Here is an 18314-nt window from a genome sequence, read left to right on the forward strand (position 1 = left end):
ACCAAGATGTAAGGTTTCATGCTCAGTTTATCTCGTAGGCCTGTTTCTCGTTTTGCTGTTGGCCTTCCTAACAAACAATCTTTCAGCCTGTCCTTTCAACTGCCTCACATGTGCCAGGGACCACTTGGGTCTGAGGAATGGGACAACAGGAAACGCTGGTCTCCAGGAAAACAGGCTTGAGCAGCTCCTCTTTGGAGCAAAGGCATGGGTTGTTGGTGGTATAAAACCTGTCCTGAAGCTGAGTTTGTTAAAACCTGACTTGCCTGCTGTCCTGGAGCCTGGTATTGGTGTTACATGTGTGTGGAGTCCTGGTCTTGTTTCAGCAAGTGCTGCAGGTGCTGTCTCAGTGCCTGAAGCCAGAGCTGGTTTTGGAAGCTCCTTGCTGGCTGGCTGGCTCCTAAAGCCACAGAGCAAGCTTTGGACAACCTGGGTGGCACAGACACTGCTATAGCTTCCCCCTGGGCTAATGTGCTGTCAGGGAGGAGCCCAGCAGAAAAAGAGGAGTTACTCACAGCTGGAGTTCTCAAAGATGTGCTGGCCCAAGTGCACAGCTTCTCACTCCTGCAGCCCAGCCTTTTGTAGACTTTTGTAGCCTTCTCATGGCTGAGAAGAGACCAAAGGACACTTTGTGTGTCCCTGTGTGGCCATGGGAGGGAGAGGGGGACTACATTTGCATGCTATAGGTAGTGCATCAAAGAAGTTTCTGAGCTGAAGTGTGTATGGACAACGCATTTCAAAAATACTCTTGATTGCTGGTAAGTTGCTTCCTTCTATTTTATCACCTATTTTTTTAAGGGGATACCATTTGGAAAAATGTCAAATTACAACACAGAAAATTACAAAGACATGTTTCTTAAGCCTTCCATACTAGTCAGGGGATTTGGCAGTTAGTGTGGGAAATTTCACATCATGCTGTGTATTATTTCAGTGTTGCATCCATTTCTTCAGGCATCCTCGGGTACCCAACACTGCATCTAAGCCTCAAAATTCGTCTGGCTGTGGGAACATATTTTTACCCTTGCTCAGTCCATACTGCACAAGTGTCTTTTAGGATGCCATGCTATTAGAACATGCCTGAGTGGAAAGGAAGATAATAATGACCTGAGGGCATGTTAAATGACCTGAGATTTTGTTTATGTGGTTACACAGGGGCTGGAGCTGACCTCAGCTAGGGCTGCTGTTCCCACCCTCCTGCCCCTTCTGGCATATTCCTCTCCTCTTCCATGCCTGGAGCCTGGGTTTGTGTGGTGAGTTGGTTCAGGGATCTCAGCTGACCAAAACTTGATGGTAAAGATGTGATTGCACTTCAGCTTGCTCAGCTGCCAAATTGACCAGTGCTGTGTGAGAGGCAGAGGTGTAGAGGACAGTGCTGGCAAAGGAAAGCCTGCATTGAAGGCAGATGGGACTGCAGCAGTCTCAGTCTTGGTCAGATTAAATCCTTCCAATCTATGTCCTGAAGGCAGGAAATCTCACCTCGTGTTTGTTTGCCATCAGAAGGGCTGGTCCCCATGCTTTCTTTATGATCTGTGTACTGTTCTGCTGCTTCTCTTGTGCTGGCTCTGGCACATTTCTGATCCTCTGCTGAGCCAGCAGAAAATTATTTCGAGTAAAAAAAAAAAGGCAACATCTTTACTGTGCATTTAGTGATTTAGGATTATGAGGATGATCATGGGGTATTAGGATACCTGAGCCAGAGAAAGAGAATGTTGTTGCCATGTGTCTGGGAGTGTCCCTTTGGCTCTGCCAGCTCATAAAACTGCTCTAGATGTTTCTGAATGGAGAACCATCCTGCTGTCCTGGTAAAAACAAACAAACGAATTTTCCTTTATTCAGGGAATCATCTTCTGTTTCTGGTTACCCAGGGCCCCTTTTCTGTCTGCTTTGTGTCCCTCAACAGTTTAGACATCTGTCCTTTCAGAGCTTGAAGAGGAAATAGTTGTTTTTTTCACCCTCTGAGTGTTTCAAACACAGCCCCTTAGAGAGGGCTGTAGCATTTCAGGCATAGCAAGAGCTCAATCCCCAAGATGGGAAGATCTTCTGATGTCCTTTGGACTTCTGGGATTTGCCAGACCTGGGGCTGCTCTGTGCCTCAGCCTCCTGCTCCCAGTTCCCAGGCACCACAACTGCAGGGAAGGAGCTACACCTGCTCTGCCTCTATAAGGAGTCCCAGGGCTTAGCTGTTTCCTTAGAAATTAAAAATAAAAAAACCCCAGGTTGTAGAAATCACATTATACAAGGTAAGGGAGCCTGAGCAGGAGATACTTCCAACTTTCCTGTTTATCTCCACTTTTTCTTTTTAAATAAAAGCTCTTCTGCTATAATCATGCATGAAAAGTGCTTTAATAACTGCAGGAAATGGTACAATCAAACAATTAACTTCTGATTTGTTAGCTATTTGCTTGTGTATTGGTGAGATAAAAAGATTTCTGTGGTTATGTATTTAATTGTTTATAACAAGTATCCTAAATTCTATTTTTAAATTGCATATTTTTGTTAGTTTCACAGTTCTTTCCATGCTACATCTACTTCGTATGAAGTAAAAGCGATTCATGCAAAATTACATGCACAGGGAAAGATGTGACTTTTTGTACAACTATCCATTCTAAATTAGCAGTTGGCATTCAGGGAGAATGTTCTGAATTTATTATGGATTGGTCTCTGAATACATTTAGGTGAGTAAAAAGTGGATCTAATGATAGGGATATTAGAAAATAATTGGAAACAATCACTGGGAGCATTTTTATGCTATAAGTAAACTAGGTGCTGACACACTAATCAGTGTAAAGGATATATTTGTGAGGGGTAGGATCATGGAAGTGATCAAAGTCATATCTTTCAGTCATAGAGATTTTTCATCTTGGAAAAAATGACAGAGATTGTGACAAATGCCATGAGCTCGGTGTCACACAGAGAAGACAATTTGGGAATGATTATTCCCTTGTTTTCATGACACAAGAAATAGGGAGCATCCAGTGGAATTATTACATATAAAATGAACAAATATGACTTTTTTTTAATATGGTGGGAAATAACTTCTGGAACTCATTGTCAGGGAATTTTTCCCAGCTAAAATAAAGGAATGATACTAATGTGTCAAAAATTTGCCCATTAAAGACAGACATGATGAGGATGCAGTTTGTGGCTTGAGAAATCTTCTGTCTTTCTAAAAAAAAATTGTGTTCCCAATTTCGCAATCACTGGGCATTTTGTAATAATTCCAGCAGACAAACCTGTTTTTAAAAGTTTTTAAAATTTGTTAATTTAAAAAGTAGGTATTTTACAAGTTTAGCAATGTGAAAACTGTAAGACTTTTGCCTGGTCACTCATTAAACATCTATTTAATTTTGGTGCTAACATAATTTTCTAATATTCCATTTCCTAGAAAAAGTGTTCAGGTTTTGTTAGAATGAAATCGAGGGTTTTTTTCCCTTTTGAATTCACTTTTCAAGACCGGAAATCTGAAGCAAACAGTCTCCTGAGGAGGATGGCTAAACTCAGCTTGTCCTGGTGCCATGGCATGGTGACTCTTGCTTTTGCTGGAGTGGTGGTCGCTGTGGGCAGTGCTCACTTTCACACGCAGACACAGAAAGATGAGTTACTTCTCTTTGCCCTTCTGTCACACCTCCCTCTGGCAATAACCACATCCCTCTGCCCTGTCCTTTCTCCTCCCATCTTCCAGGTGCTCAGCTGCTGCAGTCTGTGTCTGCTCCATGACTCCAGCAGCTCCTGGAATGGAATTGCGTGTGAGCAGATGGTGGCGTGGACCATGGGAATGTCACCTGCACACAGGCCACACTGACAACGTGTAAATTCTCGGCTAGAGAAACTCACTCAGTCTGTGCAAGGGAAGCCCGGCTCTAGCTGGGAGCTGTCTCTGCGGGCTGTGCGCCGTCCTAGAGGTCTCTCAGCTTGGAACTTCTCTGTCCTGTGGGAAATGGTTATTGAAACCCCTTGGTGCAGGTGACTCACAGAAAGGGACTAGTACAGCTGAACTGGTCCTGGGATGCCCGGGAAAGAGCATCCCTGCGATTGTGCCACTCCTGAAGGGCGTTTTCTAACTTGTTCTTCAACGCTTCCTTGGTAGTTTCGGTGACCTCCGCGGGCGGTGCGCACGAAATCGCAGGAGATGTCCCGAGGCGGGCCGGGGATGTGTGCGGGCACTCGGGCCAGAGCAGCCGCCGCAAAGCAGCGTCCCGCGGCCCGGCCCCGCAGCCTGCCGAGGGGAGAGCTCCCGCTCCGGCGGGCTGTGAGCGGCGCGGGGCCTGGGCCCGGCCCGAGGCGGGCGCTCCGGGGCCGGGATGGCGGTCGGTGCGGGCCGGCAGCCGCAGCTCACCTGGCCGCCACACGGGTGTGCTCCCGCCATTCCTTCCGCTCGGCGCGGCCGGGCCCGGCTCCGCGCTGCCGCCGCCGCCGCCGCGGGGCCCGCGCCCGCCGCCCCGAGCGCCGCGCCCGCCGGGCCCGGCCGTGCGGCCGCGGGGCAGCCTGAGCTGGCCAGGGTACTGACCCGGCCCGCCCGGGCCACGGCTCCGGCCGGCCGGCCTTGGAAAACATTTGGCATCCTCTGGGGCTCTCACATCTGGAGTTCTTCTTTCGCACTCCTGGCAGGAGCTGCTCGGTCCTGTGCTCTGCTGAGCAGTTTATCGCTTTTCTTTTTTTTTTTTTTTTTTTTTTTTTTTTTCTTTTTTTTACTCGAGGCTCAGGAAGGCAGTGAGGCAGTGAGTGCCCTCCTCCTCCTGCCCACTCGGAGCTGCCCTGCCCGGAGCCTCCGGGATACCGTCCTCTTTCTGGGCTTCCACGCATCTGTCTTTACTCTGTTTCTTCCTTTTAAGATTTGAAAGCTGTGAACTCCTTGCTGTCTGTGTCCCTTGAAGTGTTCTAGCTGAGAATGCCCCTAGGCCTTCAGAAGCTGTGGTCTGCCACCCCTGTTCCCTCAGCGCTGCTGGTTCAGCAGACTGCTGCAGAGGAGCCTTTGCTTCCTCCCCTGCATTGAGCACACCCCGGTGGAGTATGAAGCACTGAGTTCCTTGGTGAGCTCCATGTCCCAGACATCTGCCCACAGTTTAAGCTGGAGTTATAATGACTGTAGGGTCCACCTCCATCTTTAGGTCTTGGGCAAGTTTCTTGGGTCCCTCACCAGTCTGAGAAGACAGGACCTTGCATGTCTTGCCTCTGCTTCCTGAGTGTCTGCAGTGGCAGCTTGCAGAACCCCATGAAGATAACTATCAAAGTGCTCTGACTTCTGTGCCCTGCATGCCTTCCCCACACTCTTCCAGAGATTTGTCTGCATGTGGCTTGACATCCTGGTGGTAATCCCTGTCACAGCAGCTTTATCAAAATGCAGCTCCTGTTCTTCATTCCTGGGCCTGCCCTCTGTCCCCAGGCCCTGCTGACAGTGCATGCAGAGCCATCCCTGTGGTTCCCAAAGATGGATATCACATAGGACTCGCTGCCATGGTCCCCTGCGCCCTCCAATGTGCTGGCCCCTGACCCTGGTCCTGGGCCAGTGGTTCCTCCACATGGGTCCACATTTGCCCTGGTTTGGGTTTTAGAAGTCATCCATTCCTTTTAGGAAACAAACTTTCTTTAACCCAGCCTGGACACCCTTACAGCAGTTTAAGAGAATTGCAGACAGCATGTTGACCATCTAAAACCTGTCTGCCTCTCAGTCTTCTCCTCCTTCAGGGGCTCGTTGATGTGTTTGTCTTCATTTTTCCTTGGGGGTGGGGGTTGTACAACTCTTGCCTTCAGTTCTGTAGGAAGGGAAAACCATCAGCCAGGAAGGTCATGGGCTCTGGGTGACTCCCACAATGGTAGCAATAGTCTTTCTTGTGTGGGACAGATATATGGTTGTGTTTCTCAATCTTCAGTTTCCAAATATTTCACACAACAGGAGTTCAGGATTTTATCATTCATTATCTGGGCAAAGGTTGGATAGGCCCAAGTGTCACTCAGTGCCTACCCAAGAGAATGTGCACTAAGCGCACAGTTGGGTCCATGCTCATTAGCTGCAGAGGAACATTAGTCCTTCCTCTTGCTCCATCTCACTGATGCCCTTGTGCTGGATGTGGAAATACTGAACCATATTTTCATGGTATCTGGATGCTACCCAGTATCCACTCCTGAGTATGCTAGCTGTGGGTGGAGGAGAGAACTCACAGGGCTAACTAGAGACCATGGGTACTTTAATAACATTGACATTCTGAGCAGTCTGTTTCAGACAAGCTTTAGAGAAGCTCTACTCATCCCAAACTACACAGGAAAGGGGTAGAACACAGCCTGGACAAAAAAGTGTTGTGACTCCAGGATGAGGCTCAGAGACAGGAAGATAATGTGGCTTCCAATCCTCCACCACATGTTTGGAGTCAGTTCCCTGCCAGCCTAAGATATAACAAAGCTTTGAACCTAAGCGCTGAACTTGAGAAACAGGAGCATGAATTTTGGAAGCAACTTTGGTGTTTCTCAATGTAACGAAAAAGGAGCTGGACAGTGTGTGTGGAGTAAGGTGTGACTCTCTTCTGACAACAAGCTTCTTCAGCAGCTTGTAGCTAGATGGGAATTGAACCAAGCAAAGATCAGCCTTGTGAGGCAAAGTGTCCTTATGCAATGTGGTGGAAGAATTCCAGCTTCAATCATTGCTTATCAGAGCTGGCCGCCTGAGGTTTTGTAAGAAATAGACAGCATCTGGTGCCTGTGGATCTGAACATGTTACAGAGTTTATTAAACTCATAAGGGACCTAGCAAGGACTAGTTTGCACCACTCACCTTCTGCTTAGACTGCCAGATCTTACTTGATTTTTGTTCTGCCTTGCAACTCCATCATTCCCTTTCCTCAGCAGGTGAGTAGTTCTAGGGTAGGGAATAATATTTTTGTCTCACAATATGGCTTATAAAATGTTTGTATGAAGAGAAAACAATTGTTGAATAATCCTTCTGCCTCCTGAATGTCAGGCATTAGAAAGATACAGACACTTGTTCAGAGTCGTAAGCCATGCTGACCTGTGATAGCTGCAGTGAGGATAAACCAGGTGAGAACAAGCCTTCTTCATCACCTCTTTGACAGGCAAGGTTAAGTGGAAGCCAGGGGTTACTGGAATGGGATTTAGTATTTTCTCATTATTTAGTGTCAAATACACATGTAACAGAATTGTAATATAAATGTTGGGAGAATTCTGCACTCTCCTGCAAGGGAGGGGTCAGCATTGTAAGAGACCAATAGCAAGGCAGGTGAAGGATGGAAGGGTCTGTAGGTTCTGTGAACATACAGCTTGAGCTTTGTGTGGGAGAAAAGGAGGCTTGGGCTGGGGAGGGTCATTTGATAGGTGGATGCAAGGGGTTTGGATCCCTTTGTTGGGTTGCTCTTGCTGAGTGATGATTGTGTGACTGTCATATGGGCTGGAGCTGATCCAAGCATCTGGCGAAAATGAAAGCTGAGGTTTGGCCATCTCCCTCTTTTCTTTCCCTTTTGCTGTAGACATTGTTCGCAGCGACATTGCCCTGGATAAGCAGAAAGGCTGTAAGATCGCCCAGCATCCTGACATAATGTTGGAGCTACAGAGGGAAAAGGCAGCTCAGATGCACTTGGTTTTGTTAAAGGAGCAGTTTTCAAACACATACAGCAACCTCACACTAACAGGTAAGGCTGCAAGACCAGCTCTGGAGCCAGGAGCTGGGTCTGGTTCTTGCTAACTCACAGGTGTGTTAAAACCCTCGGGTTCCTCGCCTCTGTATGAATCAGCATCTCTCTGGCTGCCTCTGTTTCCTACCAGGGTTACTGGGTATTGGGAGGGAAACGACCAGCAGGAACTGGAGGTGGACTCATAAGGCCTCTGCAGCTGGCACCTATGCAAACACTCCAGATTTGGTGCCCCTGAACAGAACATTTTCTACAGTCTGACCTAAGCAGAATACCACGGCATGTGAAGTGCTGGAGAAATCTCCCTGCTAACTGTTCACGTCGATGGGGCTGCAGCAATTACTAAATTTGGAGTCCTTTAAGCTGCAGCTGATTTTTTTTCTTTCCAGAGCATGCACTTTGTGTGAACCCAGTAAATATTAAAGAGCAAATATAAAGGGATAATGGCCTAGACAGAGATGAGAGGATACTCTTTTTCTGGCAACTGTTTGTATTATCCAGGGAATAGAATCTCGATGGAGGAGACTGCCACATTTTGGATACACATTTAATGGTGCTTGTAAAGGACTGATGTCTTCAGGCAGTGAGTGGGCAGAAGGATGGTATCCCAGCAGCCAAGAGGGTCCTCTCATATCTCTTCTCATTATCACTACAGCTGGATGAGCTGCAGATGATGGGAAGGAGCAAGAGACCAATAAATCAAACGAGACCCCCTTCTCCTCTTGACAGGTCCCTTTCCTGTGAAAGGCAGGCAGGCATCTTATTTTTACAGGAGAGAGGGCCCTGCGCTCTGTCTGGGGAGGAGATGGCAAAACCCATGGTGGCCCTCCCCTGCTGCTGGGCTGGAGAGGCAAACCAGTCCTGCACAACCTCCCCACTCTGCTGCCACCCCTGTTTCAGTGCCCAGCCCCTGCCTTGAAGCCAGCATGGATCTGCATCCTCAGCAGTGAGCTCTGCCTTTCCTGGGGACATCAGCTGTGCTGGAGCTCTCGGGGACCCCACAGAGGTGGGATGGTGGCACCAGCACTGTCGAAAGGCTCAGCCCAGGGGGTCACTGGATATCAGGGCCCTGAGTGTAGCTGAGTCGCATCATTCCTGAAGGCTCAGCATGTAAATGGGATCCTCAGAGCCGTTTCTCATTCTCTGTAACGTAATCCACTTGGCTGTTTATTCCCAGGACAACTGCTGGAATCAACATTGTCAGCTTTTCCCCTGACAACTTGCTTACTTTCCACTAAACAAACTTCCCTCGAGAAGTGAAGCTGCTCTCCCCTATCCTCCTTCCCTTGCTGCTTCAAAAGCTCTCTGGCATTGCTCACATTTTTTACAGAACCTGCAGAGCAGAGGTGCTACCTGGTTATCAGCTTAGCTCTTAGCCTTTCCAAGTGTGTTTACAGGATAGTTCAGAAGGTTTTAGCTCTAACTCTCCAGGGCGGAGAGAGTAATTTCACCAGAATATTACCCAAAGAACTATTTTAATGTTCTTTAACTCCCTTTGAATGTGAGCAGAACAACTTCATAATTGTTATGAAGTTTAATCTTTTATTTCATAGACATAGTCTGAGAACATGGTCTCTAGACAGCTAAGCATAATATTTAACTGGAACTCTACTAACTTGTGTAAATATTTCCCTTCTCTGTGATGGATCTGGTGTTTGGGGTGTGTAGAGGGGGTTGTACATCTGTTGTAGAAGGACATTTCTTACCTTCAAAATTCAATCAGACAGAGTTTGCTTGAGGACTTCTTTTTGTTCTGCACAGTGGGTTTGTACAGTGCTATAGGGAGTGCCCAGGTCATGAGGCAAGGTGCAGGAGCAAGAATGCAGATGTCGGTTTAGGGAGTCCCTAGTGAAGGACTGAGTGTGCAGGGATGGAGTATCCATGGGATCCTTGAGAGCAGGGTTTCCCCTGGGGGTCTGTATTGAGGAGTCACTTGGCCTCATGCAGTGCACGTGCTGTGGATGGCCTCCAGTGTCCAACCCAGACTGCAGCAATATTGAACCCCACACCTCTGGGTGAGAGGGCTCCTACTGCTGCTAGTTCTTCAGTTGTACCCAAAAAATGTAAATGGACTATCTTGCCCAAAGTCATATGAGAATAAAGGTGCTTTATGATGGGATAGCTCCTCTAGGAGAGCTTGAGAGTGGAAATACTACTGTGTGGCATTTTTATTCCCATCACTACCACTGCCACTGTAGTGATCTGGGTAAAAAGTCCCATTCCCTTCCTCCTCCTCCACCTCACAGGTAATATAGTTACATGAACATTTTGAAAGACTTTCAGGCCTCCCACTCTGCCTGCAAGTGTGGGCAATGGATTCTGCCAACAAACTTTCAAGCAGTACCCTCGTGGGTTTAGGAATGAAAGATCTTAGATAGCAGGGCATGAATCTCCAGTCTCTATGGCATCAATGTGAGTTGAGGGCTTTTCCAAATCTATTCACCAGTTGCACATAATTCCCCGTGTGCTCCTTATTTCAGGCATCAGGCAGGGCTGTGTTATACTGGGATTTAAGCTGCTCACAGCAGCAGGTACTTCCAAGGTAAGAGGGTGTCTTAAAATGAAATGTGTGTTTTTGTGCTAAGACACAACTGAGACTGAGTGAAACCAGGCAGTCTTTCTGGCTCTCACTCCTCCAGGAACACATGTGAGACTCTGGCTTAGACCACTTGGTTTCTCTCGTTGAGCCTTCCTCGGCTCCTGTCTGCGGGCTTTCTCTTGCATCTTGCCTCTGCTTTCTGCATGTGATCTTTCCAGGCTTACTGAGCCTGCCTCCCTGACATGAGCAATTGCCTTTGATCTGTGACCATGCTATTTAAATGCTGTAAAATATTTTGAGGTTTATTAATCTTTGCTGTTTCCTTGCCATGCTCAGGGATGGGTATCTCGTTTCACAGATCAGCATCTCTCGTGCTCCTGGGTCAGTCTGTGGTACAGTGTGGGGAGTGCACAGCACTGCCTACCCTGCTCTGGGAGCCCTGAGCTCAGCCTGCCCTGGGACAAGGCAGGAGAAGGAATCTTTCTCTAGAAAAACTCCTTTGCTCCTTCACTGTTCACAGAGCAAGCGGCAATTCTTGTTATGTTTTGGATCAGCTGGGCTAGAAGCTGCAATTGTCACAGCAGGCTCCTGTCCTTTGCAGCCCTCAGAAGAAATGTTCAGGTGACAGGAAGGTCATTTTGGAGTGCTGGAACCGGGTGGAGGTGGGGGGGCCAGAAAGCACAACCTTGGGCTGGCAGCAGGTGAGGTGTGAGGAGCTGCCCCGAGCAGTGAGACACAGTGTGCATGCAGATTTAGAGTGAGCTTGTGTGGAGTGGGGCAGCATCAGGCTCCAATAGACTAAATCAAAATTCTTCCACCTGTGGTGCCAGTTTGGGCTGGGGCAGTGTGCTGCATTTGTAGTTTAAGAGACTGGACATCCACAGGCTTCTGCACTGTTCCCAGGTGAAGCCTGTTAAGTCTGTGGAAGAGGGAACTGTTCAGGTCCATAGACACATGAAAAACTGGCCCCTCCTGTACTCACATGAAGTGTTAATTGTAACTGAGGCTTCCCAAGAAACAAGCATGGACTATAAATTTCCCTTTAGGATTCCCCATCGAGAGGAAACAAAATAGTGCCCCACTGCTCATTCTGAAACATGGAGAAACAACTTTCTGTTGTACCTTCTGCCTGAAACTGTGACAGAGATTACTTCACTGCATATAGAGACTGATGATGAGAGCTCTCTGGCCTGTCCTGCCACGCCACATCTGCACTGAGAAGCCAGTGAGGAGGCTGGAAGGTGTGTGGTGGGAGCTCTCCATTCTGTAATATCATAGAGCACAGCCTCTAAAAGCAGTGATTAAGGGGGCAGACCCTCCTTACACAGTTTGTAAGGTTCCCAGGTGACCCTCTGTGGTCACACCCTGCTGAGGGTGTTATCAGTGTCACCCCCCCACTGCACTGAGAGAGACTTGAAGGGACTGAAATCAGATGGAACTGAGAGGAACAGAGCTGAGAGCTGCTGGAGAGTGTATTTCACTGTCTATGTCCAACGCTGCAATCACGTGTTTTACACTGGCATCCCACTGCCCCATCACTAATTAGATAGCTTAAACTCTGCCATAACAGCAGTTGTGATCTCTCTGGGAGGTTTTTCCTTGAAAAAGTTTACTTTTGGAGGTGTTATCAGCCACACAGAGACCCTCTTTGCCCAAGTTAAGTGGTTTGGGGTATGTGGTGGTGGTGACAGAGTGCACACCCACTTGTCGCAGGCAGGATGTGTAATGTGGGATGAGTGGAACAAAGCAGGGTAGGGCAGCAGAGTTTATGTGAGGCTACTACAGAACACACGTGTGGGAGGCACAGAGCAGAGATAAGGGCAGTGTTCTGTGTGAAGAGCTTTCTACTGAGATACTGTCCCACAGAAAAGAGTTTTTTGCTTCTCACCAAAGGCAGTGAGAACCCCAGTTGGACTTGTTCTTTGGCAGGGAATCACTGGGCTCAGGTTGAGCACCTGTGACATGTGGGTTTCCTGCACTTGTGAACCTCCCCTGCTTGTTTTGTGATTCCTGCTGAATGCTGTGGCTCTGGGAGACAGTGGTCCTTGAGCAGGACATGTTTGTGGGGCCTGAGGCCCATCCCATGGAGTGCTGGGTCTGAGAGAACCATGGCTCAGAGGCTGCCCTTGCAAGAGGGTGTGTGTAGGAAGCGGGGCGTGGGGTGGGGTGTGCTTTTGGTGCCTGTGGTTATTTTTGCTGGAATTTTCCTCAGATGGGTTTTATCCCCCAGCTACACCTACCTGCATGGGACTGGAGGGTGGGCCACCTTGTGAGCTGGTACCTGACAGGGTTGTGGCAAAGCTAAGTACAGCTTCCTTGCCTTTTTGGCATCTTGTCTGGGATCAGAAACCTCAGTGTTCTGTGGTCTGCCCAGCAGTGATACGTATATAGCTGTTTTACTGGCTGCTGCACAGGGGTGTCTGCACTGCACTGCCTCTCCAGCTTTCCTTCAAGGACAGTGTGCCCTGGGGCTGTGTAACAGGCCTGGGAGTGTCTTTGGGATCAAGCTCTCTGCCCTTCTGACCATCACAGACCCTTACATCACACACATTATCCACAGCATTGTACAAAATAGATCTAGAAAGGACCTCAAGAGGGCATCTTCTAGCCTTTTCCATGGCAAAGCTGTACCTGGTCTCTGCTTGGGGAAAGGTGTCTGGGAAGAGGCAATATCTTTTGTGTGACCAGCTAGTACACTTGGAAAGTCAGTCAAACTCTGGGGGGCTTGGACCCTTCAAAGAAAAAAAAGTGGCATTCAAAGCTAAAAAAGCACAGTGGAAATAGTTACCCAGAACTTGTCACCTTGAATAGCTCAACTGGGGTACTGGTGGGGAGGTCCTGTCAGCGAAGGGAACACAATGTCATCAGCTCCTGAGGGAAAGAAGGGGAGAGAGCTGCTGAAAAACACTGGAGGCTTTCCTGGGAGGAAGGGACCAGGAAAATTGTCATGTCATTAAATCACTATCTGCACCGAGCCCACAGTTAATGACAGCAGAGGTGCCAACCTTTTGAGGATAATTTGCAGGTGTCTTCTGAGTTCTTGGGATCAGATCCAATGGAACAGTGCTGAGAAAAATAAATCTTGGAAAACAATCTCGGGTAACTGAGTGTTTTTGTGCCATTATCAGTTGTTTATATGAGCTCATTGTGAAACAAAGTGGCTGTTTGTTTTTACTACACAGCCTTCTGAGGGAGTTTGCTGTAGCTGAAATGTATTGTGTTCCTGGGCATGTCCATGTAAAGCCTGCAGGCTCTTGGGGCTCAGCTGCCAGGCACCAGCATTGCCCAGGCTGTGGGGACATCACTGTTGACTGATTCAAACGAGGTGGCTTTATCCTTGTTTTCAAACCTTCTGTGGTGGCAGTGATGTACCTCCCTCAGCAGTCGGCTCTGGGGCGTAATTAGCTGTGTCATCATGGAGTTGGTATTTTTAAAATCTCTTGCTTCAGTTTAAGCCCATGATGGCATGTCCTCTCCCCGTGGACATGGAGAACAGCTTACAGCACTCCTTTTCTCTTTGCAGAAATCTTTTACATATTTGAGGCTTGTTATCATGTTTCCCTGAAGGCTTTTGCTCTCTGCACTGAACAACTGCCTTTCATTTGCTCTTTTCTCATGTCCATTTTATTTTCAAGTTGAATGACATATGTGAAGCTGATTCTGCATCTTGAGATCCCTTTCAACCCTCTACAATTTTTTTTTTGTGGCTCTGGGTTTTGTTGGGGTCCCTTGGGCTCTCTCCACTGGGTCTGGGATGTTTTTTAAGTTCATTGCCTTGAAATGAGACCAGTATTGTAGCTGAGGCCATTCTTGACTGAGAAAAGCAGCGGGGTTATTTCATGTACCTGGAGTGTGACACTTCTGTCTGTATAATCAAGGATTTTTTTTCTACAATATTGCTTGTTCATGCCTGCAATTTTGTGTACCATTTCCCAACCAGCTGTGCATTTCCCACACGGAATTTAATCCTGACTCTATTTTCCTAATTTTCTAATTAAAATGTTACACAAAACTGGAGGTAAAGCCTTGAGAAAGTAAAGGTACAGAACATCTGTTGTCTCTATCTCACTCACGAGACCTTGTTGCTCCATCAAAGAAAAGCCAGGTTGCCTTCACATGGCAGGGCTATTACTTCCAGCCCTTCCTTGCAGATGGATTGTTTGATGATTTCTTTCAAAATTTTTCCAGGAATTGAAGTTATGTTGGCTGGCCTGCAATTTCCTTGGTTTTTCAGCCTGTTGAACATAGCCACTATGTTTGCCCTTTTCTGATCTTTTAGAACCTCATTCATCTTCCAGGAATTCCTGCAGATAGTTGCTGACGGACCTCCACCTATTTTAAAAGATCGACTTCTGTAGTTTTTGTTCTGCTAAGGTGCTACTATACATTACCCTTCTACTCTGATTCTTTTAATTGCATTAACTTTGTGGTCCTCATGTTATCCTTCTTTTCACGAAGTCTAACCCAAAAAAAGCATTAAGCATTCCTGCTTTAACTCTGTGAGTTGTTGGCTATTGTGAAATTCTGTCCCAATTTATACCTCTTTGCTTCCTGAGACAGCTGTGAGCCAAACCCCTGGGATCCCCTGCCTTCTCTTACCCTAATTAGTAGTTTCACAACTCGTTTTGTGCTGACAGCATGTGTGTGTGTGAGAGAGGTCACGAAGGTGAATCTCTTTTTCAGGTGACACCCTCTAGTCTGTTAAGCCACACTTTGGCTTTCTCATTATCTGATTTGGTTATTGTTTTTGTAACTGTGGGAAATATGGCTTCTTGTGACGTGTTCAGGATTTATTAAATTCAATTTGCTGTCCAATTTAACTGGCTGCACAAGAGAAGATATTTTATAAATTGCGAATCTTAGAATTAGCAGTTATACATGCATTATAATATGTAATGTCATTACCAGAACCAGCCAGTTCTGGGTGCTGTGTAGAGAATAAAGAAAACACATAAACCTAACAGAAAACAGATTTTGGTGGAAGAGGGGGAGGGCTGACACGCACTAATAGCTTTGGAAGGGCTTGTGGCTTGTTCAGTGTCATAAAGCAATCTATTAACCTTTTCTCCCTCCTCAGGAGGTGCTGAACTCTTTGGTCTATCTCTTCCCACCGATGTAGTTATCAAATGTCTCCTGGTAACCACTGGCAGTCACTGCTGGGAGCAGTTTCTGTGGAGCACTCGGCTCCTTCGCTCTGTCCCTCTCTCCTGGTGCTGCTCCTTTGTGCTCATCCACATCAGCCTGATGCAATTGCCGTTTCTCCTTTGCAAGCTTCAAGCCACGGAGGAGTCTGTGAATTACCCTAATTGTACCCCTGCGTTAAGATAATTTACATCTGTTCCCTTATCTTGCTATATGTTTACAAAACACTGTCTTTCCCAAACTCCCTTTTCATTTGGAGCAAAATCTCACTTGCCAGCCCTCTCAGATTACTGAAGCCTCTGTCCTTACAAAGCACTATTTTTATTCTGCCACTATTTCCCGTTCTTTTTCAAACAAGTACAAACACTCATTTTGGGCTTCCCTGGCTGTAGTGTTCTCCACCTTCATGGCTTTCCGTGGTTTTTCTCTGCTGGTGAGAATCAAACCTCAAGGAGACTCCTTCCTTGTTTTGTTCCTGTCGCTTCTTTCTCAAATTTTTTTTTGTCGGTGCATTCCAGGAACTTGAAGCAAGGCAGTGTCTGATGTCTTCCTTTCCCAGCAAATGTGTGGGCAGTTAAAGGTCCCTAATTACCAGCAGGTTCTGTGTTTCAGATGCTCCCAATAAGCCTATGCTTCCGATCTCCCTGATTTTGTAGCCTGAAGCAGAACCCGGTGTGCCAGTGTCTGGGCTCCTTCCAGTCTTACGTTACACTGAGGTTTTTATACCTGCGTTTTGTACTACTGACTTTCACCCCCTGCTTTTATGCTGGGCCTCAAGATCATCCAGAGCTTCTTGTGTGATATTTCTCATCCTCAGCTGGGCTATTGTTACTTTTTCTCTTTGCCAGCATCGTGCTTAACTCTGACTTTCAACCCCTGGATCTTACTTTGCCTCTGACCACCAGGTTAGAAACCCCTTCTCCTCCCACACTAATGCCTACATGCAGCACTCAGACCTTGTGGATTTTTCTTTCAAAAGCTGAATAGATTTGGCTCCTCAAGCTTCACTTTGCCAAAGTCCTGTCATACCTCCTCCTTGGTCCTGTGGCCACGCAGGACAGACTTTTCCATCCTGGAGATACAAGCCCTATATTGTTTTTCCGTACGTGTATTATCTTGTGCTTGGCTGAATTAAAGCACGCTTGGTTGGATGGTGGCCATTTAGCCATACAAATTGGATCACAGGATAAATGAAGGCTGTTTTGTTCGTTATTTACTAACCTTCATTTGTGCTATCTGCAAGCTGCCTCTAAGGATCTTGTATTTATCTGAATGATTGGGAAAAACACTGCATCCTGTGGGATGGGAAGCAAACAATGGATAGGTTTTTGTCTCATTAGCCACTTTCTACTTATGGCAAATTACTTCTATTAATGCAAGTTCTTAAATCAAGTTGTAACATCAGTTAGACAGGACTCGATTCTGTACAACATATGCTGGCTGGTAATTAGCTGAGACATGAATATAATGAATTATTGGTAGATTCTCATATTATCTTTTAATTACTCTGTCAAGTTCTGCTGTCAGCCTGACGGGCTGTTGCTCCTTAGGTCAGCAAGTCCTGCCAAAGCACCAGCATGGGGTTAGGGCTCACCTACCCTTCTAGAATTACTTGGCATTCCAAGATTTATTAAAAATTAGCATCAACGGGTCAGAGATCTCCTTAGTGCACTTGGAGGTGCAAATTATCCAGGGTAGGTGATTTCATAGTGTTTATCTAAAGCAGATGTTATCTAATTCATGTCTTGGTCATCAGTAAATGGTGATGTATATAATCCTCTTATGATTAATTCATCATCATATTTTTCATAAATACAGAGTGCCTATATGTATATTTTCATAGTTACACTGATAATTTTACCATGTGCACAAAATAGCACAGCTATGTCTCTTCATTTCCCTTCTTTTCTCTATATTTAAATTTCCACTCATAAGTCAGCAAGGCATGAATATTTTCATCATGATTTTTAAATACTGTATTAATTTTCTATACTTTGTAATTTGCAGTTGGTTGCTATTTCTTTGGCATTACAATCATGGGCTATATTATCTTCTGTTATTGCTATCTATATCACTGCATAAGGATGGGTTTCCTGCCAAAATCCCCTTCCAGCGTGGTGGTGGAATATGCTGACTTTAGCCATCACCGAAAAGCAAAACAAAAAAACCCCAACCAAAATCCCTTCAAATATTCCTTTAGTTTCTTTTGTCCAGTATTTTCTTCCCAATAACTTAATTAGATTTTCTTTCAGCCTGGAGATGTTGAAGCATCTTGTGTATGTATTTTTGACTGGGATTACAATCCCACTAGCTTGGCTCAAATACAAACTCGGGGAAGGCAGATGCCTGTGTGGCAGAACAGGAAACTCTGTGCCTTGTGAGTTCTCAGCATTTTTAAAAACTTCTCTGGCAAATTGTGACATAGCAACTCATTTTGCTGCAGGAGTATCATTTGTAGGAGTATAATTAGTTTCATTCCTCCAGCCACCATTCCTGTGTTTTTGCTCCCTGTGAAAAATACCAGGGGTGGTATTTGCAAGCTGCTGAGGAGCTTGCAGCCCGGGATCCGGGATGTGGGACTGCGGTGTGCAGGATCCATCCGACAGACCGAAGCTTTGTGGCTGGGCTAACTGCTGGGGAGAGCAGGAGGAGAGGGGAAAGGCGTGGCTGGTGAGCCTGGCTTGGCGGGGAGCAGCGGGATAATCTCTGTGGCTGGGCCCTGGCTGCTGCCCCAGGCTGCTCCGAGGGGGCACTGCCTGCTGCTGGGAACGCAGTTTGCTTCCCAGTGCTGCTTCTCCGGTTGCTCGCTCTAACCCTTTTTCCATCTGTCCCTTCATTTATTATTTATCCCTTGCTCTTGCTCTTTTCTTCGTTAGCTGGTTCCCAGTGCTCCTGGCTCTGGAAAGGGCTCCCTTCTGGGGAACACAAGGACAGCAGCAAATATTGTTGCACTGCTTCTCTGCCAGCAGTCCTTGTTGCACGGATGGGACTGTGCGGCAT

General features: G+C 46.7%; 1 protein-coding gene across 2 annotated transcripts in view; it reads left to right on the forward strand.

Moving 5' to 3' along the window:
- Window positions 1–18314, forward strand: part of HPSE2 (heparanase 2 (inactive)) — a 104430-nt gene that overhangs the window by 5400 nt on the left and 80716 nt on the right. For both annotated transcript variants that reach the window (XM_030951717.1, XM_030951716.1), the window contains exon 3: window positions 7472–7633. In XM_030951717.1, the coding sequence (XP_030807577.1) occupies window positions 7472–7633 (162 nt within the window). The remainder of the gene's footprint in view (window positions 1–7471; window positions 7634–18314) is intronic.

The sequence above is a fragment of the Camarhynchus parvulus genome, chromosome 6 (assembly GCF_901933205.1).
Source record: "Camarhynchus parvulus chromosome 6, STF_HiC, whole genome shotgun sequence".
Classification (NCBI taxonomy): Eukaryota; Metazoa; Chordata; class Aves; order Passeriformes; family Thraupidae; genus Camarhynchus; species Camarhynchus parvulus.